The following is a 27,770-nucleotide window of genomic DNA, read 5'->3' as shown; positions in this document are numbered from 1 at the left end:
GAAATTCAAAAGATATATAGTTTTGACGTAGCGTATGAAAACTTAAATGATTTAAAAAAAAAATAATATTTTTTGATATTTTTTATTTTCGGCACATTGTTACAAAACACCTTTTCCGAGGCATTTTCAAAATGTGAAGTCGCTTCGATACATATCAAAACATGTGGGATACCCGAGTATCCGGGTTGTCAACTTACGTGTGTAAATTTGGTTGCCAACTCTACGGTTAAAAGGTACCTTAGATTCGCTACTGGCGTTTGGGATGTGTAAACAGTGTGTAACAATGCAGAAGATCGATCTTCTGCATGCTTACGCACTGTTTACAAGATCGATCTTCTGTACTCTTACGCACTGTTTACACGTGCCAATCGCCAGTAGCGAATCTAAGGTACCTTTTAACCGTAGAGTTGGCAACCAAATTTACACACGTAACCCAAGCGAAATTTTTCGGGGATAATGAACATAAACTCATGCCATCTCTTTCTATTCATCAGCTCTACTCTCTCACACGCATCGATGAACTTTTACACATCTCTTTGTTCATTGTGCTATATTTGAAGGGTTCAAAACTGATAGATAACGATTCATGTTCATGAACTAGTAATGGTCAAATGGTAATGGTGTAATGTTTGCACCATGGTCGACATGAGTTCAATTCCATTTTTATTGTTTTCATTGATGATTTAAAGTTTTGATTTCTTTTTAAAACATGCAGCTCCAGTAACTTTAGACCCCTTTACTCATTGTTAGAAATGCGTGTTTAATAGTCAATCTATTATTTTTATTGTTTTATTTATTTCTTTTAATTCATTTAGTATCAGTATCCCTTCATACAACAAAACAAGCAAATAGCACGATCATGAATAATAATATGGTGGCGCAACTGGCAAAGTGATTCGAAGTAGAATTAGCGATGTGGTTGGTAGCATCAAGGATGAAGCATGAGCATGAATTGGAATATGAGGGAAGGGAGTGAATCCGAATGTTCATTTCTATTTTTAGCTCTTTTTTGCATGGGTTCATCCTTCACGTGTGTTCACTATCCCCGAAAATGATCTGTATTTCGCTGGTCTTTTCGGGGATAATTCGTTAACGAATTATCCCCGAAAAGACCAGCGAAAACCAGCGTGGTCAGGAGCTTGGGAAGATGGCAACCGGAATACTCCGGTATCCCACTATTTTTGAGGCAAAAATTAACGGTTTTCATATGTGAAAAATACTTTCTATCCTATAATGCCGTAAGCAAGTAATGATTCCGGCGAAATACTTACTCCCGTCCGTTTCAGTCTGTGCCATCACCGATGTAAGCACCACCACCATCTGCAGCGTGAACAAGACGATCATTCTGAACATGACGGCGAGTTTCTGACCGTTCCTTTACTTGCGTAAATTTGGTTGCCAACTCTACGGTTAAAGGTACCTTCGGTTCGCTACTGGCGATTGGCACGTGTAAACAGTGCGTAAGAATACAGAAGATCCACCTTGTAAATAGTGCGTGAGAATGCAGATGATCGTGAGCCGTAAACGCGATGAGCTGCTTCAGTTCCGAGAAGTGCCGGTAAAACGGAAAAACGACCGCTAGCTGGAGTATTTAAGGCAGCTTCTTCGGACTGGCAGCGTTAGTGCACTTTTACCAGATACACAATGGACAAATACCTGCGGTTCTTCATCAAATTTCAGCCGTACATGATCGTCTTGTTTACGCTGCAGATGGTGATGGTGCTTACACCGGCGATGGCACAGACTGAAACGGACGGAAGTAAGTATTTCGCCGGAATCAGCCGCTCATCGAGTAACAACACGCACACTTGTTCTATTTCAGTCGAAAATCTACGCTTCGGAGGCAAGGTGGCAGTAGTATTCGGCTTCAGCTGGGCCCTCGCTGTGGTAGCGCTGATCACGGCGATACATAAGGTAAGCATGGGGAGCGGAACACACCACAACATAAGGATTGTTATTGATCATATTGTTTTTTTTCTCTCCCTCTCTCTTCCCTTTCCTCACAGGAAGACAAACGACTCATCTATCCGTACGCGTGCTTGTTTGGGTTTGAGCTTCTGCTTCTAGTACTGCGCGAATTTTACATCATTGCAGTCCATGGGTTTTTTATCGAAGTTTTAACAATCAAAATGTACGTCGCAGCGCTAGGTAAGTGGCATTTTCACGCTCCTGTAACCTGCCCGTGGCTTCATTTCCGACTGATTGTTGAACACTTTCCAGTTGTACCGTACGTTTGTGCAAGCCTGTTTGCACTGCACCGGCTGTTCACGGTGGACCCGATCGAAACCCGGCGTGACGAGGGATTTGTGCGCTTTGATCGCAACGAGATGGCGGCCGTCGCGGAAAGCCAAATTAGCTCCTCAACCATCAGCCCCGTGCCCAATCATAATACACCGCAGGTGGTGTAGGAGAAGGATAAAACTATGCTACGGTGTACACACTAACCAAGGTTTAACGTTGCGCTGTGACACCATCAACGCCATTGCCATTGCTCGAGTGCCCTGTGTGGGGGTGTATGATTAGGAATAAACGAGAAATCGTCAAGATACCTTTTTAATGGTCAAGTTACCAATAAACGCGTTCAGCTTAAGTTAAAAACAAAATCAGGCCCTTTTAAAGCACTTAGCATTTTATTAACACGGTTATTATTAACAGAACGAATGTAATGTGATTGTTATGCGATGTTGGGAAGCGCACTGTGTTTGCTAACAGTTCCACACCATTTGTAAGGACACAAACACACGCAAACCCTTGGGAAGCGATAACGTAAAAGCATGAACGATTAGTTCATTCGGGCAAGCACTGTTGATGAGACATGCAAACAAGCTTAGGAAATGCACACAGGAACACACACACAGAAACAGTCTAAACATACACAAACTGATAGCACACACAAGACCACACAGCAGAGACGCAGCAGGGATGCTTAGACAGAAGGGAGTTTATGGTAGGGTAAGAGGATCGCACCTATTCCGCCACGAGTGCCGCCTCCTCCTCCTCGGCGAGTGCAACCGGATTGGCGATGCCGTTGCTGAACCGTACAAAATTGTCACCCGTTTGTGGTTTCGGATCGGTGCTGAACAGCCGGCCCAGCGCGACCAGCGTCATGAACAGATAGCAAGTAATGTCTGGAAAGTTAACGTTTTACGTTAATGATGCCGCTTGAAAGGGGATGCTGTTTTTCCTGGGGAGACAACACTTACACAGCACGGCCAGCAGCGTGGGAATGTTCACAAACACCATCGTGTACCAGCGTCGATCGTGCCATATCATCACGATATCCCGGATGGCTAGCAACGCCAAATCCACCAGATAGAGCAGCGCGAACGGCAGCAGACACTGCTTGATCTCATAGTGCACTCCGTACATAAAGGTAACGCCAGCGATGAACCAGAATATGCCCAGCACCAGTGCCGTCGTGCCCATGAAGCGGTAGTTATAATCTGTGCGACCGTTGAACGGTAAGGACAGTAAGTAGGGATATGGATGCGCGAACGATGCGTAACACTGCAAGCGGTGCAACTTACAAAACTCCATCGGATAGTACGGATCGTTCGATTCGAAAATCACCAGCGTCATCAGTATGGACAGCAGCAGCGTAAACCCGCCGATCATGTATCCTTGGAATTTTATGTAAAACCGTAGGTAGCGCTCCATATTGCTGTGTCTTTGTGAAAATGTCACGCAAATTAACACGCAAAACTGGGCTGTTCTATGGCAGCGAGGAGCTAATCAGAAGCGCGTCTAACACTGTGCACTGGTGGCGGAATGACTGACGAAAAATGTTTGGCTTCGTGGTCGAATCGACAGGGCGCACCGCTAAGGGAGATCGGCAGCCAGAGTACGGAGGTCAGGCCTGCTGATAAGGCGCTGGAGATCGGCACTGGTCGGGCGGCTGTTCGGCACTGGGCTGCAGGGCATCTGGTGGGCGAATGCGCGTCCGTTGTTGTGCTGATCTTGACCGAGAAAGCGGAAGAACAGCCTCGCGCGATATGCGCGCACAGATCGGTAATGCAGTAGCTGTACTTATCCGTCACAACATAAGAAGGGTTTTTATAGACTTTCTCGACCATCTTGCTATCAGAGGCACTCTCCCACGATTCTAGGAATAGGTACGCGTTAGACAAGGAACAATTATTAGAAACATTGACTGCAGATTGAGTGTCTATCAATTATCATTTTAGCACTACGCTTGAGTTTGTGTAGTTTGTAATACAAAGATATAAATAAATAACCTTCTTAATTGGCTGTAAAAGCTACGCTGTGTGAAATAATGTCACCACTGCTTAATTAAGTACCTACGAAACCGTCGCTTAAGATATGTAAATATATCCCCCCAAACGACGGTGAGAGAATTACGACCATTGCTACCTGACTTCAACAAGGAGAAAGGATTTTTGAGCACCTCCTAGGAAATGGCTTGCACGCAGGGGGGCGCCATAATTTCACGCTCATATTCACCACCAACTTCCACAGACACCTGTTGGTATCTGGCTTCATTTCCGGCCCATACACATCACGCACACTGCCGCTGCGTCTTGGTGGAATTGAGTCGGAACTACAAAGCTCCCATGAAATTAGATGTTTGATGGTGATAAGAAACATTTGCATTACTAATCGGGGTTGTGCACGATTCCAAATAGAAAGTGGAGGAGAAAGAAAATAAGTAGAAATTAAGTGCGCGCCTAAGATTGTTTGCTGTGCGGAAGCGGGGCGATGTAGCGCGTCAATGTGATTCTGGTTAGTGATTAGATTCAATAGAACAGACGCGCGTTCGAGGAGGAATTATTAATGCAGGTTTCATTGCTGTATCACGGAGCATAGTGCAGCAGACGACAGAACAAAGCGATGCTATTCCTTCTGCCAGTACTTGTTAGTCTATGGGATGATGGAACGCTGAACAGTTTCTGAAGTTCGTCTCATTCATTTGACTCTTTAAGCTAACACTATCTCAACTACCGTTTACCCTGCAGGTGGGTATTTCACATCCGCTTGGAACAATGTGTCCTGACCAGGTCAATTCTATGTGTTAGTTTGCTAATCCCACCACCATCCTTCGCATCTGTTCGCATGTTGTATCTTCCCCAAAGTCAAACCCCGCACCTCTCTAATCCCATCGTAAACCTTAGCAAATGGTCAGTTTATTGAACGATGTTAAAACATCAAATTTCCATGTACCTTGGTGCTTCGCTATCAATCGTTGCATGTGTCTGTCAAGGTGGAGTGAAGATAAAAACTCTGCTTCCACGAAGGACGTTCCAGAGATACCGATGAAGTTGTTGCAGAATTCCATCTCTTTCTGTTTTGTGACGGAATGTTTCTTTTTGGGTTAATGCCCGCAAGACAGTTGTTCTTGAGGATCGATCAAACAAAAACGAGCGGTTGTATCGCATAATATTGGTTTAATGCTATTGCATAAATTAAGCATTTTTCGAGGGACAGTGTCGCATTCTGAGATGTTTACCTTTTTTCTAAACACTCACATCTAACCTTTCAGACGTCCAGACATTTAAAATGCGATACACCAGGATTGCAAACAGCAAGGAAGAAATTCTTAAGTAATACCAAACAGAAGTCAGTACAAGCTGCCGAGGAAAGCGGTCAGCAGGAGTCTTTCATCAACATTTCATCACAGTACCCTAGTAGTCAACGATGTATTGGAAATTTCATCATCCTAATCAAGTCATCAAAGCCATGCAAAGGAACTGGCTTGTATTGATCTCATCGTGTATGCACTCTCGAAGCACGAAGCCTGTAAAGGAAGCTTGAGGAATTCCAAATGAACTCAAACACTCTCAACTGTCGAGAGGAATGGTGTGTCGGCATGTCCGGAAGCAGCAGCAGCAGCAGCAGCAGCAGCAGCTTCTCCGACAGCCATTTTCAAATATCTTTGCCTCAGTGGTGATGTAAACTTGAAACGTGACCATGGTGTAAGTGTTTTTATGTTACCGTAACCCGACACCATTCCTGACACAAGCCCAACTTCTTCAAATGTAGTCATCACTTGAAAGTCTATCCGGGCCACTCTTACCCGGTCGCTGTGTTTGGAGCGTAAGAACGCACACGCGCGCTTCCCAAGACGCCTTGGCGAAGGCTGCTTTGGTGTGCTGCGTTAAGTACCATTATGTATGATTACGTTGCGGGATTACTTACGAACCACCGCAGCACCAGCCAGGGCAGGAGATAGCGGACCGATTCGAATCGTATATCATATTTATCGATACGGGACTTCTCTTCTTGCCGCAGCGGAACTGTAACCACACCGCTCACTGGGTCGATACTGAACCTACGAGACTTGGTTGCATTGGGGCATGATTTATGAGCCCACATTTTCCCAGTGACCCTGGTGGTGGTGCTATAAAATTGGGGGGCGCAATTTAACATCCTTTTTAGCTAAAAATAGCACCGCTTGTCAGAGGTTAGCATGAAGAGCGCAAAAATTGGCGAAAAACGCCAACCAAAAAGTGGATGTGGTTTGTGATGTAACGAAGGCTACCAAAATTCTCACAATGAATTGCCAAGAATGTGATGATGATGTACCCAGATGGCGCCACTATAACCATTCCCTAGAACGGTCTGCACAAGAGGCGTGACGCGTCGGCGAGTTCGTGACGATTCGTAACGTAGCGGATTCTCCCCCAGCTCCCCCGCTCGGACCATCGGCCAGCACCTTCGCAGTGGCCACAGTTCATTCCAGAAGATTTCCTTCCCGACGGTCCCCCTCGTAGCTGTCAGCGGCGCTGTCAAGTGCTCCAGGATGCATCTTCTTGTTCGCCCATAAACTATGCATACGCAGACACACATGGAAAAACGTGCTTCACCCTTTTGTCGAGTGCCATGCCTTCCACTCAGGAAGCGAGAGTCGTCTTCCTTCCAAGTGTGTGTGTGTGTGTGTCTGTTGGGTTCGTGTTTTTTTGCTCTGTGCTCCCTCACAACATGAACCCCCGCGTGTGTGCATGCATCGTACGATAATAGCGTTTCCTGTTCTTGTCTTCGTGGATACAGCACAAACGGGTCTTCTTGCACACCAAAAAGGGGTGTATGTGTGAGTGGGGAAGGGGTTTCTGCTCAAGTCAGTTCCCGCTTCCGTTCCATTTCTTTTCTATTCGTTTTTTTTTTTGTTGCTACTCTTTCTGAAGAAGGAAGTAGCTTAGCACCATCATCTCATCCTCTCCCCCATCGTTGCACAACGACGTTTTAAAGAACTCAAATTTTCTGCACCGAACAATGCCCGCATCCATCCAGTGGCTTTTTTCCGTGACGGCGAGGTTGCTGCACGATGGGAACTTTAATCAAACTCGTTGCCTTTCCGTGCCAGTTTTCTTGGGCAGCACGGAGGAATATGATACTCGAGGACTGCAGACAGAGAAGCCAGGAAGGACAAGAGACATGTGTGTGTGTGTGTTCTTTCTTCTTGAATCCGTGTTTATCCTCCTTTTGCTAAAGATGATAAGCGACATCCTACGGGGTCGCTTCTTCACAAATCTCTTGAAAAGCTGTGTTGAACAGAGGCTAAGAATAAGAGCGCGGGTGCATGCAAAACAGAAAACTACATGGCGCTTGAGGTGTGCACCGCACGGTCAACGTGTCACCCCCGTGCAGTTGACTGACGTGTGAAGCACGGGTAGTCGGGCAGGTGCAGCCAACACACCTGTGTAACTATCACACTGTTCCGTCGATTAGTTTATGTATTGCTTTCAAGGATATTCTCCGCGTCCCTCGTTTGGTTCGCAATGGCGGCCCCATCATTTTCGAAACCATTCAAAGTCCCATGAGCGGATTAGCAGTACACATACACATAGGCTGCAACTCTGCCTTTTCTTGGCTTTTCTCTGCCCCAGCACCATGTGGATGAGTGGATCTCGTACACAAATCCACCAAACAAATGTCCACGGGACAATCGTCCGCTCTGGCGTTTCTACTTTCCTATTTTCTTTTCATTGTACCCCACTCCTCCCTCCCTCCGCGGGCTGGACTATACTGCTTTGCTACTTAATGGGATTCGTCATAAAAAAAGAAAAAGCAATTACCCATTTGCGTAAGCCTCACGGGGAAAGGAGAGAGCACCAGCGGCGGCTACACAAAAAAGGTCACTTTTTAATCAAGGACATGCGGAGGTGCGCTCCCTCCGGTTATCGCCAACATTTGCTGTTGTTCGTGTGTGTGTGTGTTGCGTTTTATTTTTTCACTGCACATACACACACACACACACACAATCATTGCCAGAGCAGAATGGAGCGCCGCAGCGGCCGCGTTTATCATCCACCGACGACGGGAGCGCGCGCGCAAGGACGATTGTGTAGAGCAGCGGGCGAGAAAATGCCATTTCGTCGCCGTCGTTTATTTAACGGCTCAATTAGTGTGCTTATTATTACACAGCACTCCTTCTACTACTGCCGGGGTTAATGGCGAGTTGGGTTGGGACAGCTTTTTATTTGTTTTAGGCACTGCTTTCAACGTTTTTAGCACTGCTCCACAACACCGCATTAGAGAGAGAGAGAGAGTGGGACTTAACCGACGAGCCGGACCATGTCCGAAGGAGGGTTTTCATTTTCTTCGAGCTTCGGGTTCGCCGTCTACTTCCTACTTCAGGCACGCTAGAACGGAGTTTAATTTCAAGTGCTTCCAACCAAAAGCTACTCTTCTCATACAAATTGGATCACTTCCGATTTTCTCACCAAAAACGTGGTTGCATTGGCCGTGGCCGAGATTTTTGCTGAAGGTTCAGTGTGGCTTAATGACTGGGACTCGTTACAGTATCAAACGAGCCAGGAATGTATCGTCTATTCCTATCCTTGAGGACACAGATTAAGTGTCTTTCGTCTTGTCTAACCGATTTGTTTTAGATAAAAGCATTTCTAGGTATTTAGACCAGTGATTGTATTGAAAGCACTAAAAGTAATTAAATGAAACACAAACGTTTTATTCTATCATACAGCCACTCTAATAAAGAAGTCATCTGCCGTCACAATTAGTCCGCTCAACAGTCATTGTATGAAGGAGAGGAATAAATTGTTTTGACTGCTCATTGGACATATTTTCCAACATTTGTGCCCGTTCCACAATTCACCTTCTATATGGCGCTCGTTTGCATAACCATTAATGGGCAGCTCAATGTTGACATTGCAAAGCGGGCGGGGAGTACGGGAGGACTCCTCTAAAGCCTGGTATACACACACAGGTATTCCTGGAACTGACGGCCGTCTTCTAAATGTCACCGGAATTTAATGAATTTAGTCTACGGCTCGGGCCCCCGTGTCACCGTGGAGGAAACAATCCAACCTTTACACGCTCGTACGCCCGCTTCCTCCCCTAGGGGTTGGTGTCCTATAAAGCTCGAACGACGTCACGGAACGATACCTTTCTTCGTGTGGGGAAGGTTGCCACACTCAGCTCGCCCGAACGAGGAACTACAACACCACTCGGTGCGGCCTGACTCTATAATTAGAAAACATGTAAAATAATTTCATTACATGACAGCGCGCACCAGAAATTAATACGCCGAGCAGCCGACGTTCGCAGCATGTCCAGCTCCTCACAGACATACACACACACGCGAGATGTAGAAGCGTGTAAGAAGCACATCTTCCCTCCGACGCTTAAGGGTCAAGAGCTCCGGGGGAACGTGGGGCGATGGGAGTTGGTGGGAACTGGACCGACCCCAGCGTACAGAATGTATTACTTCGTGTCTTTACATTTTGCAAAACTGTGGCCTTGCGGTGTCTTACGCGGCACCGGTTTCGTGTTCGACGCTCGCCGCGACGTCTGAAGGCGTTGACGCGAAAATGCGCATGTACAATCGCCTCCTTCCACCCCGTTGCCACATTCCCTGCCACAAAACTTGCGACGGTAGCGTGAGGGAAATTTGGCGCTCATAGTTCGCACGGTGGCGCAGAGTGGTCGTCCAATGGCCTACGGGCAAGTTTCAACTTGATCGGAAGTTTTACGGTTTTACGCAGATTCTTGGTATCGTCAAAGTTTTGTGGTCGTGTGGTTTCTGCTCAGTGTTCCTGGCTGGCTGGCGGTAGAATGTAATATTGTCGAAACAACATTGTCCACCATTGCTGCGAGTGGCGGAGGTGGGATTTTTGAGGCGATTAATTTTATCGCCCGGCAGCGCAATACAATGTGATCACAAGGTTGCTACCTAAATGGAAAGTTGCTTTTGAGGGACGCGCACTGAGCTTGACGGAATAGGTGTTTACGGAATTGAGTTTGTTTACCGCACGACGGCAACGACTGCCGAACAATATGTAGCACAAATGGACCAAGATTATTCTAAGCAGCCTGAAAGTATGCAATCCGTATGACACGAACCGCCTAAATCCATGCAATTGATGCAACAAAATCTTCCTTTTGTCAAATCTTCACCGCAGTTTTTGCTATAAAAACATGACATTTTTGCTAACAGAGCACGTTCATCATGTCATAGAACATTATTTATCAAAAAAGGGTTATTTATCTCATGTACGCTTGGGACGTTTTTTTTTAATTCAATAAAGCAACTTCGTGCAAGTCTAACTTTCCAAAACGACACCTAACAATCAATCAAGCACCTCTACTTCAAAGATGTGTAGTGCGATAACATTAAACTACCGCCCCGTACATTGCACGCAAGCTGATCCCCGAGAACAACCTTCGGTGGAGTGGAACTGTTCGTTGCCAGCGTAACCAACCAGCCACCCGCACCGTTCACGTCCAAACGCCCACGCTCAACGCTGAGCCAAACCCGTCATTGTTTTACGTCATCCAGCTTCCCGTGTCTGTGCACCGTCCCGCCTTGTGTTTGACCACATTTCGATCCTTCCCGCTTTGATTACGGCTCAATTTGGGGTGCAAACACGAGCCCACACACAGCAACTAATTTCTGCGATGAAGTGCCCACCTTTACGATCAATTCTAATACACTCACACCAACACACACATGTTGGGACAGATTTCGGAATAGTCCTTTTGTCTGTTAGAGGCAGTCCAAGATAATTATTATGGTGGTTGCAAATTAATTTCATCGCCACGACCACAAGCACCGTCGGCCAGTTCCGGTGAGATGAGAACGAGTTCTACGAGAGTAGAAGTAGTTGTAGGTGGCACTATGTGCATAGCTTCCTATATACATCAGACAAGCTTGAAACGAGCATTGCTGTTGAATTAAAAAGGAAAAGAAAAACATTACATTTATTGCAGCATTTTTATTTTGAAAACAAACTTTTGCCGAGACGGCAAAGTTGTCAAGTAATCCGATTATTTCCGAGCCGGATGACTCTGCGCTCTCCGTCGGCCATAAAACCATATCAGATTACAAGTTTTGCTCACTATTATAAAACTGCTGCCAAACATAAAACATCACGTTCACGACGATTGCACGCCTCTCTCTCTCTCTCTCTCTCTCTCTCTGTACCTTTCATTCGCCAGCATCGGTTGTAAAATACCGACGGAGCTGGCAGTGGACGGTGGACAAAAACCACCGAAACGAAGCACATATATCGACCCACATGCCCACTAATACACGGCTGACACTAAAGGATGTCATCCGGATGTCGGTTTCCAGAATTAAATTGAATCGTTTTTCGACTAGCCGCTCTCTCGCGCACTGCCGTGTCTCGCCAGCGTCTGGATTCGGCTGGTGCTTTTCAAAAGTGGCAAGGTACAACGCGCACTACTGTCGAGCAGCTATGATCGAATGTTATAAAAAAGGAACGAACGACTGTTCCGTACTGATGCTGCAATGTCGATTGATTTTTGTCCCAGCATCGCTTAGCACGGGCTTGGAGTTTGGCAGGTTTTTTTGTGCTGCTTCCTCATACTCTTCTCCTGCTGTGTGCAGCTTCTCTACATCATTCTTTGAAACGAAAGGATAAATTAAATTTGGGTCACCATGCAGGTTTCCATTGCGGCAGAGCTGAGCAAAAATGCAATTGTATGTGTGTGTGTTTTTATTGTCAAAAACATCAACGGGATACCGATTACATCATCAATCGCTTTTTTGATTATCGCTTTGTTCGTTGGACGTGGTTCGTGGACGATGAGATTGAAAAGCAGGAAGATAAAATACCAGCGAACTAACGACGAGGTGCAAAGATAGCACTAGATACGTGATACGATTGTTTTTGCTTCCAATTTTAGAATAGATTTAAAATTTATTGAGATTTCGAGCAATTCGAAACTTTAGTATGAAAAAATACGCCTAAATGTATGCTTTTGGCGTTACTTATAGAGAGCCCCTTAAAGTATGCAAAGCACGCAACAAAGACGGCTTATAAATGTCTCTGTTAAAGCAATAAAGTCACGCAAAATACGCAATGAAATACGATCGCGATTGGCGGTGCTTTGGCTGCTGTCACCTGGTAAAATTCCAAATTAAACACCCCTTACAGAAGAAACCCTACTAAAGTGGGTTTCAACACCGTCGAATACCTTTTGGAATGCATCGGGGTGCTCCCCCCAACACACGCCTACAAAAACTCGCCCAAGTGCGTGCATTTTCCACAAGACAATGTTCCTCCAAGACAACCAATCCCCGCCCATCACAACGTAGCTAACCTGGGGGGATGGCAAAATCTAATCAGCTACCCCTATCGCTGCAAGTGCTCGGCCTGCTACCTGGGAATGGGTCGCCATCGCCGCTGGGCGTGTCTGGTGGGTGTTTTATTTCTTAAAATATGTAGGAGGATATTGGAAATGAAATTTAATTTTCTCTCTTCTCGCCCTGCTCCTAACTGATCTGCTCAAGCCTCGACTGATTTTCACTCGAGCAATGGCCGCCGACGACGGATGTGTCCAGAAAGGGGCGGATGGTGTGTGTGTGTGTGTAGAAGAAACAGTATCCAAGGCTATGTTGAAATAGGTATCCTTTATGAGGGCGCCGGAAAGCTTTGATGATCACGTTGTCATTACCTTTCTGCGAAGCCGCTGTGTGGCGCTGTTTTTTCATTTACTTTGATGTCGGAATCCTTACGATTTGTTGATTTTCGCTTATACGCATGTGTGTGTGTGTCTTTGGTTGTATTTGTGTGAAAATAGAAAAAAAAATTTACTAATCGGTCTGAAGGCGCGAAACACACACACACAGCCACACGCACGCGCTTTTAGAGAAAACAAAAGAGGGAAAAAACGAATAAAAAATCAACCCTGAGCAATTTGGGAGGAAATGGACGTTGCGCGTAAGCGCCCGTAAAAAGGATATGAAAATGTTAATGGATTTCCGGCGGCCTAGGTCAGGAAGCGACCGGAGAAGCGTCGGTATTTGTGTGTGTGTGTGCCCCATCCAGTACTTTCCACTTTGTGAACCCTTTTTTCTCCCCCCATTTTTTGCAGACACTGAGTGGCGGTGACCGAAAGAGCGTCGTTTGGCGTGAGATAGATTCCACCCTTTGCGTCCTTGACCGGTGCTCCCTTGTGGGTTGTTTTGCTGCTCACTCACCGTTCTGGCGTCTGGTGCGAAATTTTGCCATTCAAAATTGATTTCCTCTCCAAACAACGCTCAGCGACACACAAAGAGGAGTGGCGTTGCAGAAAGTGGATGATGAACCTTTTGTGGCGCTGTTTGAAACAGAAACGGCATCAGTTTCGTTTGAGAGACGCTTACCCCCACTCCCCAGGCCTAGCAAAACGACGGGCATGTCTTGAAGCGAAACCTTGAGGTGCCTGTTCAAAAGGACGCTGTGTGTAAATAATTCAAACGCTCGAGAGCGAGTCAAACGTCAAGTCGAAGTGTCGTCAGATTAATAATCCACACCGAGATTGTTTCCGATGGGCGTGTGCGTTGCGAGCGAGAACACGCAGCCTTGCGTGGGGCGATGGAGGTAAAAGGCCACACAGTCGGCGCCGGCAGGAAGCACATAATCTGTTTCTTTCACAACGGCATTCGACGGCGAAATAGAGACGCTTTAGCGGAGTGGAGTGGAAGCGTGAAAGTAACTTTTCGTCTGAGCTGATTGGCTTAAAAATGATGGAAGCGTGGCACCGTTCGCACATTATCCCCCGTCCCCGTTTCCTTGAGTCACTCGAGTAAAGATCCATTTAGCAAACCACCACCCTGCTCCCTCCCTCCCAACACACACACACACATAAATTTCAATGGGCAAACAAACGATCGAACAGCGCCAAAACGTAACATAAACAGATGATAATTAGGGCGCACGAACGGTGGTAGGCGAATCATTTCGCAAACGCAAAATCTTCACACTCAACGCGTTCGATATGGATTCGACCCGAGGCTGAATGGCACAAAAAAGAAGGAGTGGGAGGGGGGAGGAAATGGCTCCGACAGAGGAAATGAAAATCAGTATATCAGTGTGAATGGGAGCGGCCGATTCCTGCAAAGCGGCCGGGGAAGCGAGGAAACAAATTTTGACAACGTGTTTAACGCAAATGAATTGGCAAATCGATTTTAAATGGCAATCAAACCCGAATGAACTTTCCCCAAAGGGGCAAGGAAACCGGGCGGCGTAGTAATGAATTTCCACGAACCCGTTTTTTACGATAATGTACCAGCAAACTCGCCCATTCCAGTGATGTGCCAATGGAACGCTCATTTTTGTAAACAAGCCGAGGGCAAATAGATTAATTAACGGTAGCTCGTTTGTTCATGTTATTACTCACAGTTGACCTAAGTCGTGGCAGTATCATTGAGTGTGAATGTTGAGTTTATTTATGACTTTAATTTTCAACCCTGACTGCATGATGGAGCAGCCTGGTGCTTTATAAAAAAGGAGCATTTATTTATTAAAAGTACGATTTAATTCCTTATTTGCATGCTACCAATCATGTTAAAGTAAAATTCAGGCCGATATCTTTCTTTTAAAACTGCTTCTCTTACATTAAATCGTTCGATTTCACGGCTTTAAATTACATTTCCCAAGCGCCTGATCCACACAAATCGGCATTTTCGTTCAGAGACCGAGGCATCGAAATCCATCCACTAACATGAGGATTTACTGCAGCAACGACAGACACCGTGTGAAAGAAACGATCCACAAACGCACATTATCTATTTTCCTGCAGGTTGAAAAATTGGATAAATTTCCCTTCCGTCCTCGTCGTGTGCGGATTTTGGGCGTGATGGAAATGTAAACTTCTGCTGCAAAACCGTTCATTACCAGCCGCCGGTCTCTTACTGGCTTCCAATAACAATTTACTTGCGGCACACACACGCGTACAGAATGTAATATGCCACTCGAGATTGGCTGTTAAACACACGGCTCATGGTAGCATGTAATGTAGGGGGGGGGGAAAGACAGCAGCGTTACGCGACACGGTTACATGTTGGCGCGGTAAACCATCACCATCACCGCGAGTGTATATTAAGATATGGGTAGTGTATCGCGGATTTCCTGTGTGTTACTCAGCAAGCCCAAGCTCAGTCTTTTCGCCGCTGAACCCACTCGAAATGGAAATGGAATGGAAACAAATGCTCGCAATTTTACCTTTGCGCCACCGCTTGATGGGCCCACCACGGTAAGACGGGCGAGCAACCCGCAAAGACCTGAAGAAACACACACACACTCCTTATGTGGCTCATTTCGAGGAAAACCATCGTTCTGAATCGGTGCTCGTGCTGCTGTGCTGGTGTATTATAAATCACCGTTTCACGCCCCCGTATACCAACTTGCCCTGGCCGGAGACGAAATGGAGATGAGCTGCCGCCTTCAACCGAATGGCATCACCCGAAAAAAAAAGAGAAGAAAAAACATCGCGGCACACATTATGTTCGTTTGCTAAGCACCTTCCTCTTTCGCTCTCTCGAATGGGTAATCGAATCACTGCACGGTTCTATGCTGCCTGTGGGCTTTGCCTGGTTCTTACCAAAATGCCACCACTCTCCTTTAGCTGCGCTTCGTGCCGCTAAAGCTAAATATAGCTCATTGCTCGTTATGCTCATTTGCAATAATTTTTTACTAGCTCAGAAATAAATGTCTGCCCAAAGCGTGCTTTCACGTTGCCTGTGTGTTTGTGTGCCTGTGGGGTATGCCGTGCCCCGCAACAACCGGTGGTGCCGTGGTCGAGTTATTTTCCACTCCCCACTTGCAGCAAACCACTGCCACCGTCTTCGAAGGCGTCTCTCTCTCCTGTGAAAAGATCGAAGTTTTGCCAAGAAAAAAGGAATAAGGATATTCTAGGAATAAGGAACGTGGGCAGAATCGGTCGAAGTTGCAGAAAACTAAAACGTCGGCACGGAAATAGAACACGAATCAAAAGCGGCCAGCGAGAAAAAGCCACAGCCAACTTGCAGCTTTTTACGTGTTGTGCTCTTGCCATTGTATGCTGCTGTTGTCTCGGAAAGTGTTTGTTTTCATCTAAGTTTATTCAGGCTGCTGGTGGGAGAGCGTGTGCCACACGCTTCAAAGATAAGCGGAAAGTCGTGCACCGGACCAGACCGGCATGGCGCACCGGAGATGCTTTTCTGCAGCAAATTATCGTTCTTTTTATAACTTTACACGTTTCTCGGTGTAGTTTTTCTTTTATACATTTCCTTCCCAGTATACGAACGAATGAGGGCAAAATGCGGAATGAAAACAAGCTCGGAATGGTAAATAAAAAAGATGTATTCTGTTCGCTAGAAATCGAAATGAGTGCAATGAAACAAACAAAAAACTTGCTACCTTCTTTCTTGAATGAAACTCATTTTCGCAAAAGTGACAAAGTTTTCCCTGTTCCCCGCTCTAGCCACAAGGCCCCAAGAAACGGCGAGACGAAAGAAAGAACGAGAAACATTGTCTAATCAAAAGAAAACTGCGACACGCTGTGTTGGGAAGAAAAACAACAACAAAAAAACACATCCTGTTAGATGGAAAATCGATTTCATTATCTTACTGTTGGCAGGCGCCTTTTTTTCAACCCACCCAAAACACACACACACACAGCTCTATAAAAGAGAAATTTGATTTTAATTGCTGTACCACGACGGTAGCGGTGACTCAAAAAGATGACAGGCGAAACCTGGAAAACAATGAAAAACACACCTGAGAGAAGCTGTTAATTTATCGCCCCACACGTCTTGGAGTAAGATTTAATGCGACAAAAGTTTTTACGCGACACACTTTGGCACATGATAAAGAGCCACTTGGAATGGATTAAAATAACGCGAGAAATAATGATATTCCTCCAGCCTCTCGATCGATCTCACTTGAGACACTGTAAAAAGGCCTTTTCCTAATACGAATGGCCACCAATTCGAATTTCCCTCTCCTAACTCTACCTTGGCCTGACCCAGGACGAGATGATTATTTCAGTTTTGTTCGGCCCTCGTCCTCGTGCGTTTTCGTGCGGTTTCAATTCCCAAACGATGCTTAAAAGTGTGCTCGTTAAATCACGTCCACACGCTTTTCCGTTTTTCCGATGACTTGGGACATTTTTATGCCTTCCCTCTCTCTCGCGCTCCTTTTCTCCGTTCTCCTATCTCACCACCAATCAGTTCAATGCAAACTTTTGCACTCCCAAAGGATTCCTCTCCTTCCGCTTTGAGGACCTCCGGCTAAAACTCACGCGTCACTTTGTCACTGACGTCAGCAAGAAACCCCGCCGCCGCCGGTTGATGCCTTTGCTTTGTGCTGTGGTTTTGTTTTAGAGCTCGAGCACACACACACACACCGGCACTACGGTGTATATATAAAACCCGGTTTCATCCTAACAACTTAATAACAACAATCTGTGAAGTCGAAACCCCTTTCCTCCACTCCCCGGCACGGTCCGTTGTACGGATTCGGCAGTGCGCAACCAAAACGGCATAAGGTATCGCGCCTTGTGTGCGCCTTTCTTCTTTGTGGCCGGGTTGTCTACCCCGGTGGCAAAGGATTGTACAGCGCCCGATTGCCCTTTGAAACCGGTCTTACCGGAAAGCTCCAGTAAGCATGCAGGTTCGCTTCAAGTGAGCGTTGGTCGGTTAGGCAGTTTTGGTAACGCGTATTGCATACTTTAAGGCGGTTTTGCAAGCGGAATTTGGAAATCAAATTTGGAACATTTAAATCGATGGCAAAATCTTAATTCGCACAGTAACCCTCAAAAAGCAATGTGTGCAAGAGAAAGGGACGCCAACAAGCCGAAACGAAACGAGCCGGCTAGTTTGGTGAATTATTTAACATACGCAAGAGCGTGTATCATCGCCCTGCAGAGACATACACACATGCGAGCAACATTCCTGAGCTCTCCACTCGGTACTTGTGTGTAAGTGTGTGTGTGTGTGCGGGTCTGAGTGGTGGTTAACATTTCCGACATGGCAACAGTGAACCAGTGAACAACGAACGGTTCCAGCCGACTGCTCGGAATGGGCTGCTGGGTACGCTCTGTTTGTGTGCGTGTGTGTCCTCTGTTCGTCCTTTTTCGCAGCGGCATGCTGTGCCGAAACCCAAAACTGATGCCACTTTTAGGCTCCGCATCATACTACTAGCCACAGTTTACAACAAGCAGCAAGAGCAGTGGGGGCGGTTGGTTTGGGCGAAAAGATCATTATAACTTTTCAACCATCTCGAGCGTTCGGAACGCGTTGTGGCAGCGGAGAGCGAGAGACACAGAGGGGTATCGGTGTTTCCTAAAAATATCATAAATTTCTAAAACTGATCTGCAAAAGAGACAACAACGTAGAGGAAGCTAATGTTTGTGTTGCCTCGTGACCCTTGCGATAAAGTGCGAAGATTGCCTAAAGGTTCGATCGCCCAGAACAAGCATTTTAGGGGTACGATTTCATTAAAATGTACTACAACCCAGCCGATCGATGGGCAGGCGGCGACCATCGGAATTGATTCATTCATTTTTCAGAACCCAAAGCACGACCACGGGGGGAAGAAGGTATAAAACGGCATTTTTAAGAAGCCGCTCTTCGAGCTTCCCTGTGCTATGATTTATGGATTCTTGATGCAGAGCGCTTCGCAAATGGGGAAAGAGTATACATTCAAGTGACGCAGGATGGGTAAGATATTTACAAAATACATCAACCGTACCCATTAACAAAGGCGTGATGGGTAAGGGTAATTAATCGTGCAAAGTAAGGGTGTATCGGGTGCCGCAAAGCTTAATCATCAAGCTAACACTGCTTGGAGCGCTTGCAGGCACACAGCCAACCGATTAACTACAAGACTTTTCAGGGCCTCCCCTGTAAAAAAACTGTTCTGTGATGAGCATTGCATAAATCTAGGCGCTGTTCTGTGATGAGCATTGCAAAAATCTAGGCGATTTGTGCCTCCAATTACATTATTTATTAGTCGCTTTTATTACGAACATCTGTTTTGCAGCGTAAAATTGACACTCAGCCAACACAGTGTGGGGAACTCTACCATTCTTAAATCCTATCAAACCGAAGAATAATCGTCTGGTGTACGTCGGGAGCAATTTAAACCATTTTCATCCAATAGCAGGAGATAACTGGATTCTCTCTCTCCCCCTTTGGTGGACAAAAAACAGCACAAATACGAAGGCAGGATTGACCAGCATGTTGACCAGCACAAAAGAACGCAATCTACACCAGACGCCAGTCATCGACCACCACACAGCAGCAAGCTTTTTTTTCGGAGCGGCCAAAAACGAACCTCATTAATCTTCTTTTACTCTGCCAACCCCCGGAGCCGGGCGTGGAGGAACGCGGGCGCAAAAAGACAAATTAGGCTGCCGCACACCTCCTTGCCCTTGTGTTTGTGACCGATGACCGATTTGAAATTTACCACCAAGGGAACTGTCAGCTGCTGTTGCGGACTTTATCCGAGCGCGCGGATTGGGACAGCAACAGAAACGAAGCGAAAAGATGCAAAACACTGGCAATGAAATTACCAACGCTCAAAACTTATCACTTTGCGGCGGGGCGCGTGCTGCATAAATCGTGCAATAAAAGCTGCTTTGCACCCCATTGTGGCTTTCCACTGCAATGGCGGGTGCGCGCTTCGTAGCGAATTTGCTGTCAGGCGAAAGGAAAACAGATGCAAAAATAAAAATAAAAAACATTCTCCAAAGAAAGTTAACTCGCCTTTTCCCCCGGGTGACATCTAAGCTATGAATGCTGCCGCTGCTACTACCACCGACCCGCACATCCACATATACACGTGTTATGCTTTTGTTGCATAGCAAATTTCCAACCCCGCTTGGTTACTCGGTTTACGACCACAGCCGAGAGAACAAGAAAAATCAATTCCCGCTTTACGACATGCCATTTTTTTCTGGTTTTTCTTGCTTCGCCACATTCTTTCGGATCGGATTCTGCGTCCCGGGAGCAGCGAAACTTCACCTAACGAACTGATTTATGGCCAGTGCCATTGATTTATGGCTGGCTGTTCGCGACCGTCCACTAAACCAATGCAACCGAAGGGAGAGAGAGAGAGAGAGAAAGAATATGTCTGTAATATCTGGAGCAAAGTTTAAGAAGGATATTGGCGATAAAATGCAGCATGCAATTTGTTGTAATGTTTTAAGATTTGCATATTACAAACAATTTATCATTCAAATTTATGCTCCATTGGGCACGAGAAGCGTTATTAATTTATGATGAAATTAAAAAACACCACTCAAACCCCCGAAAGAAAACGCTCACTTTCAAGGCAGACAAAACGACCTTCCCAGAATGTCTGTGCCCCGAACGAGAAACGTGCGCCAAAAATATCAACAGGTATTATCATTTCACATTGATTTGTCATTTCACAGGCTCTAGAAAAGTATCATTTACCTGATTTAAGCGGAAAGGGCAGAACCATAATCGCCGACACAAACAAAAGCAACACAAAGAAAAAACCAACGCCCATCAATGCTAACGAGCTTAATTTGCACTTTTCACTCCATTCCCAGGGTGAACTCCTTTTTCCCACTGTCGGAGAAACAAAAATAATGATTATTGCTCGATGTAAACACAACCCGAACCTACCGGAAAAAATCGCCCCTCCTTCACCCACCATACTTTTCTATCACCATTATCCATTACCGCGTGCAAAATGGCTGCCAAGCCGAACGACAATCCGCACAGCAAGCACAGCACAAAGCAGGTAAGGCAAAAGGGCACAACACCACGCTCTATCGATCGGGGGAAAAAGGCTCACCTGGGACGGACATTTATGTGCGGCGGTCATTATGCTTCCACTACACCAGCCGGACAGCTCACAATGAAAAAAAAAGAACAGCAAAACCACCACTTTTGACCGAAAGTTGACCAAATTAAATAAAATAAAACCACCCTGAGAACCTGTCGGGCTGGATTGAGAACACGGCCGTGTCCTGTACCGTTCACGATACACACCTGACCACCTGTGTGTGTATGTGTGTCTGGCGGTCCACCCCGGCGCCCCGACCAAGAATATCCGATCAATAAAGCAATTTTCACACAATTTAGCTTCTTACGTCCGGTTTTACACTCTCCACAAGTTCGGCGAGGGACGGAGACGTGAGAGCGCGGTGAACGGATTTGTTGTGCCGGTTTTCTTCTTCCCAGGTGCGGCTGGAGTGTCGTTAAATTACAGTCAGGTTCATTTTGATGGAATTAGTGTCTGCGCAGGGACATAAAACGGGGGCTCTCTCTCTCTCTCCCAAGGACAGTTATTTTGATAATAACCTCTCAATCAAAATTCGAAGAAGTTGAAACACACCACGGCGGCAGAAGCGGTGGACAAAATTCCACCGCGGGGAAAATCAAACGAACCGAGCTGGAAAAGCTATTTCCTGTTCACTCGTGCATGTGAAATGATTTCGCAAAAGCAAGCGAATTGCAAGAAATAGTAATAAAAGTATTAAAGTCATTTTTATTCTAACTACTGGGAAACAACTGTTTTGTTACCTGTCTATACTGGTTAGTTCAAAATACTTGTAGCAAAAGAGATAGTCACGATGCTTGGGGGGAAATTTTTAAAACCCTAATCCAGAAGCTTTTGTTCTAAAGCATATTTCTTTTACTATAGAAAAAAACCCCCTTTAAATGGCCCACAGAGAAAAAAGTTTTTGCTAGCCTCTTCTGCACAGCTATTTTCTGTGCCAAATTCCACACTGGCCCACAGGTTCAACAGTTTGGCCGGTTTGCGCTGCCGTTGGCTTTTTGCTCCGACCTTAGCTGTCCATATTTTTGCCGCTTTTATGGCCGCAAATGCCTCCGCCACCCATCCCAGCACGTTGGGTCCGAAATTGATTTGCAGACCGAAGCCCCAGGCCGGAGCCGACCGGAGCTTAAAAGTAGCCATAAAAGAAGCACGGCACACACACAAAAAAACAACCATGCTTCGATTCGAGCAGATGCTCGTTTTATACCTGCTTTTTCCTCCTCTATTTCTTCTTTTTAATAAAATTGATTTCCTAACCCCGATGCCATCCATGTAGCTAACGCGATGGAACGCGCAGAGAGGCGGGTGTAAAAACGGCCCCCAAAAATAGAGCGATCTTTTATCGACCAATTTGGGCGTCAGTCAGGTTTCGGTGAAGGTTTCAGCGCCCGCGCCCGCGCCCACGCTGGGAAGATGATGGACAACCGCGACGCGTGCAGGCGGGGCTTCGAGCATTTTATTTGATCTGTGTGGGTGCCTCACAATTTCCCTTTAATCGGCAGCGTTTGATCCTCTCCAGGGCCCTGGAGGAGCCCCTTAAACCATTTAAACACCTGAAATGTACATTCAAATTCCACTGCAAATCATTCATCACGAGCGAATTGGAAGAGCGCAAGTTGGACCTTCGTTTTACCACCGAAAACAGTACACACACTGCAAATCGAATTACTAACGCCTTTGCGCGTACAAACAGACAGCGCTACTTACTGTGGCCGCTTTTCTTGCCGTTCGATTTACTTTTGTTCTTCCTCGGGTAGAGATGGATCTTGCTCTGTCCGCAGCCCATTCTGGTGGCACTTGCAGAAGGTTGTCTAAAGCCGGATACTCTTCACACTACACACAGCACACACTCACAGCACACACACACACACGCCCCGGAACTTAGCAGGGACTACCAGTCGAGACTGCCGGGGCCAGTTTACCGCCCATCGGGAGGGAAAAGCGCTACACGCAACGGTGGTGCGCACCGGATTCAGCACGGCTCGTCACGCAGCGCCACCTCATATTTCCACCGCATATTTCGTCACACTCATAGTGGTACACACACGCACACACACTTTGCAGGCTGTACGGCACACCTAGCACTGGGGTTTGACCACCTGTCACACAAACGCGCGCACACAAAGGAGGGAATAAAAAAGAAGGGGGAAAACTATAATTTAAAAGCACTTTTCACACAGTTGTAGAACCATTAAGCGCTTTTAGTACTGACGATTTCATTAGGAAAAACACACACAATAAAATATATGAAATTCACTCAGTTGTCACTCTCACACACTTTCAACACAGCCACACAGGCACATAAGATAATCCGGCTATTTATTATATCGAGAGACTTCAAGTGAGTAAGTCACAAAAAACTCTCAGACAGGGAAGTTGAGAAGATATTGTTTGAGCCATTTTAACAACCCTGAAATGAAAGAAAAAGAAAAACTAGTTTAATTATTTATCATTTAAATATATCTATTTATAGTCAAATGAGTGTTAAGAACTTCTAATAAGTACATTTATAATATTACATTCAAGTGAGAATAAAAGACGAAAAAATGAATAAAGAAATAACAAAAGAAATGTGTCACAAATGGGAAGAAAAAAGGCCATTCTTTTGTGAAATTGTTGCGATTATTTGATATATTTGCTATTGTACATACATTGTGTTATTTGTTCTCTATCAAATCAATCAAATTTTTACATATATCTCGTTTGTCACAATCACACGACTGACTTTAATACACTTAAATTACTTAATTATAGTAATGGAAAAAAGGAACAGCTTGCATCCAGCACCAGCTAGCAACGTGTGGGGCACAGCGGCAGCTGAAATAATTGCCACACAGCCACACAGCCACACACACTCACATAAAGCTATTAGTATCGGTGGTGCATCTTTCCACCGCCGGAAGCGACCAAACGCCGCCGCCGCAGCACAGGACAACCGGACCCACAAAAAGAGAGTAGAGAAAATTATAAGCTAATGGAGTAATGGATCGTGGATCAATTTCCATCCACAGCTTCCACCGTTTCCTCCTAAAGCGCCCCATCCCTCCTATCACCCTTTACCGCTCTAGCACACGGTAAAAAGGATAAACCGAAGCTTTTAACACAGCCACTACGGGGACGGGATGGGTTGGCCCTGTTCACACGTGTCACAGACACACACACACACACACACACACACAAAGAGTCCGTCAAACGCCCCGGAGCCTGTTTGCGTAAGCATTTTTATGCTCGCTGTTCCATCAACCCAACCCAACAGTGCGGTGGAGGAGGAGAATGGGTGTTCGAGCGCATGTTGCTCCCGCGTCGATCGTCGTTGCTTGCGAGAGCACTCGGGGGAAATTATTGTCCGGCACAAGCGGTGGGAAATGGTTGCCTCCCTCACCCTTTTTGCTGCCGCCCCCAAAACGCACAGCCCACGGACCAGTGTTGTTGCCCCGCCGCATTTTAGTAGCTGTTATTCCCATTTCCGGGACTAAGCGAACTCCACACGCTGGCCTTCATTTCACCTAATGCAATCTACTGCTGCTGCTGCTGCTGCAATAAACTCACAACACAACACAGTCACCATCCGCTCACGGGATAAAAAAAGAAGCCTCAAGCACTGTTCACAGAGCGGATGATGATGATGATGATGTTTTCTGGCGGACCAGTACGGCCGCTCTCATGTACCAGGATTGCAGCAATGGTTCTGGTTGACACACACACACACACACAACGGGGAAAATAGCAGCGCGGCACCGTCAAAATGCCGAACGTGCGTTGCCCGGAAAATTAATTAATCATTGCGTTGCGATAATTTAATTGAATTTTCTGTCCACCCTCCCCTGTCCCGGGGGCCCCGTGATTGATGGGTGTGAGAGAAAGGGGAGACAGAACCGGTGTGGTAAAGGTGTGGATTGTGAAGGGAGAAAGAGGGTGATGATGATGGAACGCGCATTGCAAAAGGGGCGAAAGTACAAGGAGGAAAAAAGGAGGTCACGCAGAACTTTTATAAGATCGCAACGAGATGAGGCGCACAAACACAGCTGCACAATAGCCATCGAAATGGCACAAGCGGTGTGTGTGTGTGTGTGAATACGTACACACTCGGAAAAATCAATACGACTGTGGCTCGTGTCTCGTCAGGTTGATTGAATTGGTTGTCGTTTACGTATTGCCATGTCGTACTTTTAATCACGGTATTTCCACAAAACTTTCTATTTAGGTGTGTGTTAAAAATGATTCTTTTTCTATTTAATGCAGGTATTATACCATTCCACGAGTAGAGAAGCATTATTTTCTATCAATTTAATCATTTTTACCACGTGTGCCGCATGATGGAGACGCATGGTACTTCACGATTTTGCTTCAAAGTTTCGAACGAAAGCACCACTTTTCCAACTGTTACTACTTCCCGCTTTGCTCACATTAATTTCAGCACGCCTGTTAAAGCTCCCCGCGCAAACATCATCAATTATTTTGCAAACGCGTAAGATTACTTCTTTCTCCAGCAAACAGCGTAACAAAAGCCAGCGCGTCTCGGCTTCAAATCGATTAAATTCCTACCCCCACTCCATCCTAGAGCGCTTTGAAAGCTGCACAGTTTAATCGGTACGTGGGCAAACGATCGCCTTCACGCTTCACGGCACCACGGGCACAACAGAAAGATCGTTAAGCTTCGGCGATGAAACGACAATCGGAGCCTAAGGGGGCATGCAGGGGCCAATTGGGTGGAAATGACCCCGCCGGTACTAATAATTTCAGCTTAGCGGGTGGTGGTGGTAAGGGGTGGTGCCAACAGCATCCCAACACCCCTCGAATGGATTAATAATTTATCATCCCCAGGAAGATAAAGTCATGCCGAGATTGTGAACGTCTCTCCGGTGTGACGGTGGAAAAGCCGGAAGGATCATTTGGGGTGTAAGAGGAAAGAAAAATAGCTCCTTCCTCTAGCCCCCCCGGGGCGGGGGTACTCGAACTCACGGCAAAAGCGACACAATCCGATGGCCGCCACAGCAACACCAGTGGAATGCTCTTTTTCCGTGTAATTTCTTTGCCCCGTCTGCTTTTCTCTTCTTGATTTCAGTTTCCCACTTCAGTGTGCGCGCACGTGCCTTTGCATGTTGGTGGTTGGAAAAGGATGCACGACAAAAAAGGGGAGAGGAGTGCCAGCGGTAAGTTGGGTGTAGCGCACGCAATGGTACCAGCAACCCGACCCGGGCCGTTGTATTCCCCGGACGCGCGCGCGACACACGCGGCTTTGATAAGAAGTTATGGTTGGGCTGGGCCGGGTGGAGAGAGCCTGTTGGATTAAAAAAGGCTTTCCTCGGCTTCCTCCCAGCTGCTGCAAACGGCCAGTACACAAAGAAAGCCAACCCAGCCGTTGTTGTTTCTGTATCGGGAGTGATAACTTCCTTCCGCTTGCTGTGTGGGTATAGGCTGGACGACCACCGATGGGGAAAGCATTTTTCATCATAATTCTTTTCCATTCGCATTTTCTTGTGGGCGTACACGCGATAAGGGCATCACAGAGGACACAGGGTTTTCTTTGCTTTTCAGCGTCATTAAACTACAGCGAAAAACAAACCAGCCTGCTTGGTGAAAAATGAAGTCCCCCCTTTGTTGAGAGTGAAGCAACAACATGCTTTCTTGCAATTGGTAAAGTTCATACTGCGAATGAAACTACTTCCACCTGCTCTTCAAGCGCAAAAGCAAATCATGAAAATGGCTTCTACTAACCACGGGGAAATACACACACAGCAAAAGGTCAACGAACCCCAACAAGGGCTACGGACTGTGGGCGACAGCAGCGCTGCAGCAAAAGAGCGAAGACAAAAAACGAACGAAATAATCCAAACCCCCCATGAATGCGGTACACTACTGTGTTTTTTTTTTCCAAGGAAAGGATCAAAAAACCCGCAACAACGGAAACGGAGAGCGGCAGAGCAGCACATTCTTTAAATATTTATCATCTTCAAACGATGACGTGTGTGTGCGCGCTGCTACACGTCAGTCCGAAAGGGTTTTGTGCACCCTTACGTCAGCCGCCAAACGGAATTCCTGGGAAGCGTTTGTACAGTGGGGGGAGTCTGATGCATCCCCGAACGTCACACTGGCGTGAAGTATGAGCAGAAAGAAAGCTTCAGTCCTAGCTCAACCACACAAGGGATAGGAATAGGGTGAAGGAAAGAAGGCCTGAACAAGAAAACGAAGGAAATCCATGCTTATACAAATGCTCACGGAAGCACGAAAAACGCATTCTGACGTTTGGTAAAATGTTGAGGTTTGTGTTTTCCATCCCAAATGTTTCGCCCGCAGTGACAGCTGCTTGCAAGAAAACTAAAAAGGTACAAAAAATAACACAACAAGCCTATTTGCGTCCAGCTAAATGCTGTTACAGTAAAAAACGCCTAAAGTTATGCTTTCCGCTGTACAATATTATCTTATTAAGCACATGGCTGCCTCTCACACAAGCCCCTGACGTTTGCATCGTGACAGAAAAGCTCTTGGGAACGGCTTGGCTTTGGTTGACGACTTCCGGGAAATGTTTGAATACAGGACCATCCCAACAAAAAACACGAGATAAATCAAAGCCCAAAAGTTGCCAGCATAATAAGGAAGCAGCAGTTCCAATTCCAGGAAGTTGCTTCGTTTTTAACGATAACTTCAATCCACTTCCATGGAAGTGTATTCCATTTCAACGGTCGGGATGAATGGGCAAGTTAGCTTAACTTAACAACTTTTGGCCAACACAAATCGCTGGTGGTTTTGTGCTGCTGTTTTGCCTGCCTA

The 27,770-nt window shown here is 46.2% G+C and overlaps 3 protein-coding genes across 12 annotated transcripts in view; 1 reads left to right on the top strand and 2 right to left on the bottom strand.

Moving 5' to 3' along the window:
- The window catches only part of LOC120905113 (hormone receptor 4-like), a 74,843-nt gene that overhangs the window by 38,042 nt on the left and 9,031 nt on the right, over window positions 1-27,770 (bottom strand). For 5 of the 9 annotated variants that reach the window (XM_040315851.1, XM_040315881.1, XM_040315887.1 and 2 more), the window contains exon 2: window positions 22,707-23,098. In XM_040315851.1, coding sequence (XP_040171785.1) covers window positions 22,707-22,785 — 79 coding nt within the window. In that variant the 5' untranslated portion in view covers window positions 22,786-23,098. Of the gene's footprint in view, window positions 1-22,706; window positions 23,410-27,770 lie in introns of all 9 variants that reach the window. The other 4 variants (XM_040315841.1, XM_040315915.1, XM_040315861.1 and 1 more) reach the window with 1 other exon arrangement.
- LOC120905170 lies at window positions 1,457-2,603 on the top strand. 2 transcript variants are annotated; one of them, XM_040316028.1, is made up of 4 exons: window positions 1,471-1,759; window positions 1,823-1,914; window positions 2,007-2,148; window positions 2,221-2,603. In XM_040316028.1, exons 1-4 carry the CDS (start codon window positions 1,645-1,647, stop codon window positions 2,406-2,408), a joined length of 537 nt encoding a protein of 178 aa, XP_040171962.1. In that variant the 5' UTR covers window positions 1,471-1,644; the 3' UTR covers window positions 2,409-2,603. The 2 variants fall into 2 exon arrangements, with proteins under 2 accessions (XP_040171952.1, XP_040171962.1); XM_040316018.1 differs by having other exon boundaries at window positions 1,457-1,759; window positions 2,007-2,603.
- LOC120905192 lies at window positions 1,946-3,775 on the bottom strand. The gene is made up of 4 exons (XM_040316060.1): window positions 3,528-3,775; window positions 3,204-3,443; window positions 2,968-3,128; window positions 1,946-2,501 (listed from the first exon to the last, which is right to left on the bottom strand). The coding sequence occupies exons 1-3, from the start codon at window positions 3,655-3,657 to the stop codon at window positions 2,968-2,970; spliced, it is 531 nt and encodes a 176-aa protein (XP_040171994.1). The 5' UTR covers window positions 3,658-3,775; the 3' UTR covers window positions 1,946-2,501.

This window comes from Anopheles arabiensis, chromosome 2, assembly GCF_016920715.1.
Source record: "Anopheles arabiensis isolate DONGOLA chromosome 2, AaraD3, whole genome shotgun sequence".
NCBI classification, from domain to species: domain Eukaryota; kingdom Metazoa; phylum Arthropoda; class Insecta; order Diptera; family Culicidae; genus Anopheles; species Anopheles arabiensis.
The sequence above is the reverse complement of the archived record's forward strand: the minus strand, read 5'-3'. Positions and strand labels throughout refer to the sequence as shown.

What these genes read in the sequence shown, in the direction of transcription:
- LOC120905170 (XM_040316018.1), top strand. Translation starts at nt 1,645, where the DNA reads ATGGACAAATACCTGCGGTTCTTCATCAAATTTCAGCCGTACATGATC. An exon ending in ACAGACTGAAACGGACGGAA is followed by an intron (nt 1,760 to 1,822) that starts GTAAGTATTTCG and finishes GTTCTATTTCAG; the next exon opens with TCGAAAATCTACGCTTCGGA. An exon ending in TGATCACGGCGATACATAAG is followed by an intron (nt 1,915 to 2,006) that starts GTAAGCATGGGG and finishes CTTTCCTCACAG; the next exon opens with GAAGACAAACGACTCATCTA.
- LOC120905192 (XM_040316060.1), bottom strand. Translation starts at nt 3,657, where the DNA reads ATGGAGCGCTACCTACGGTTTTACATAAAATTCCAAGGATACATGATC. An exon ending in GTACTATCCGATGGAGTTTT is followed by an intron (nt 3,444 to 3,527) that starts GTAAGTTGCACC and finishes ACGGTCGCACAG; the next exon opens with ATTATAACTACCGCTTCATG. An exon ending in CACGCTGCTGGCCGTGCTGT is followed by an intron (nt 3,129 to 3,203) that starts GTAAGTGTTGTC and finishes TTAACTTTCCAG; the next exon opens with ACATTACTTGCTATCTGTTC.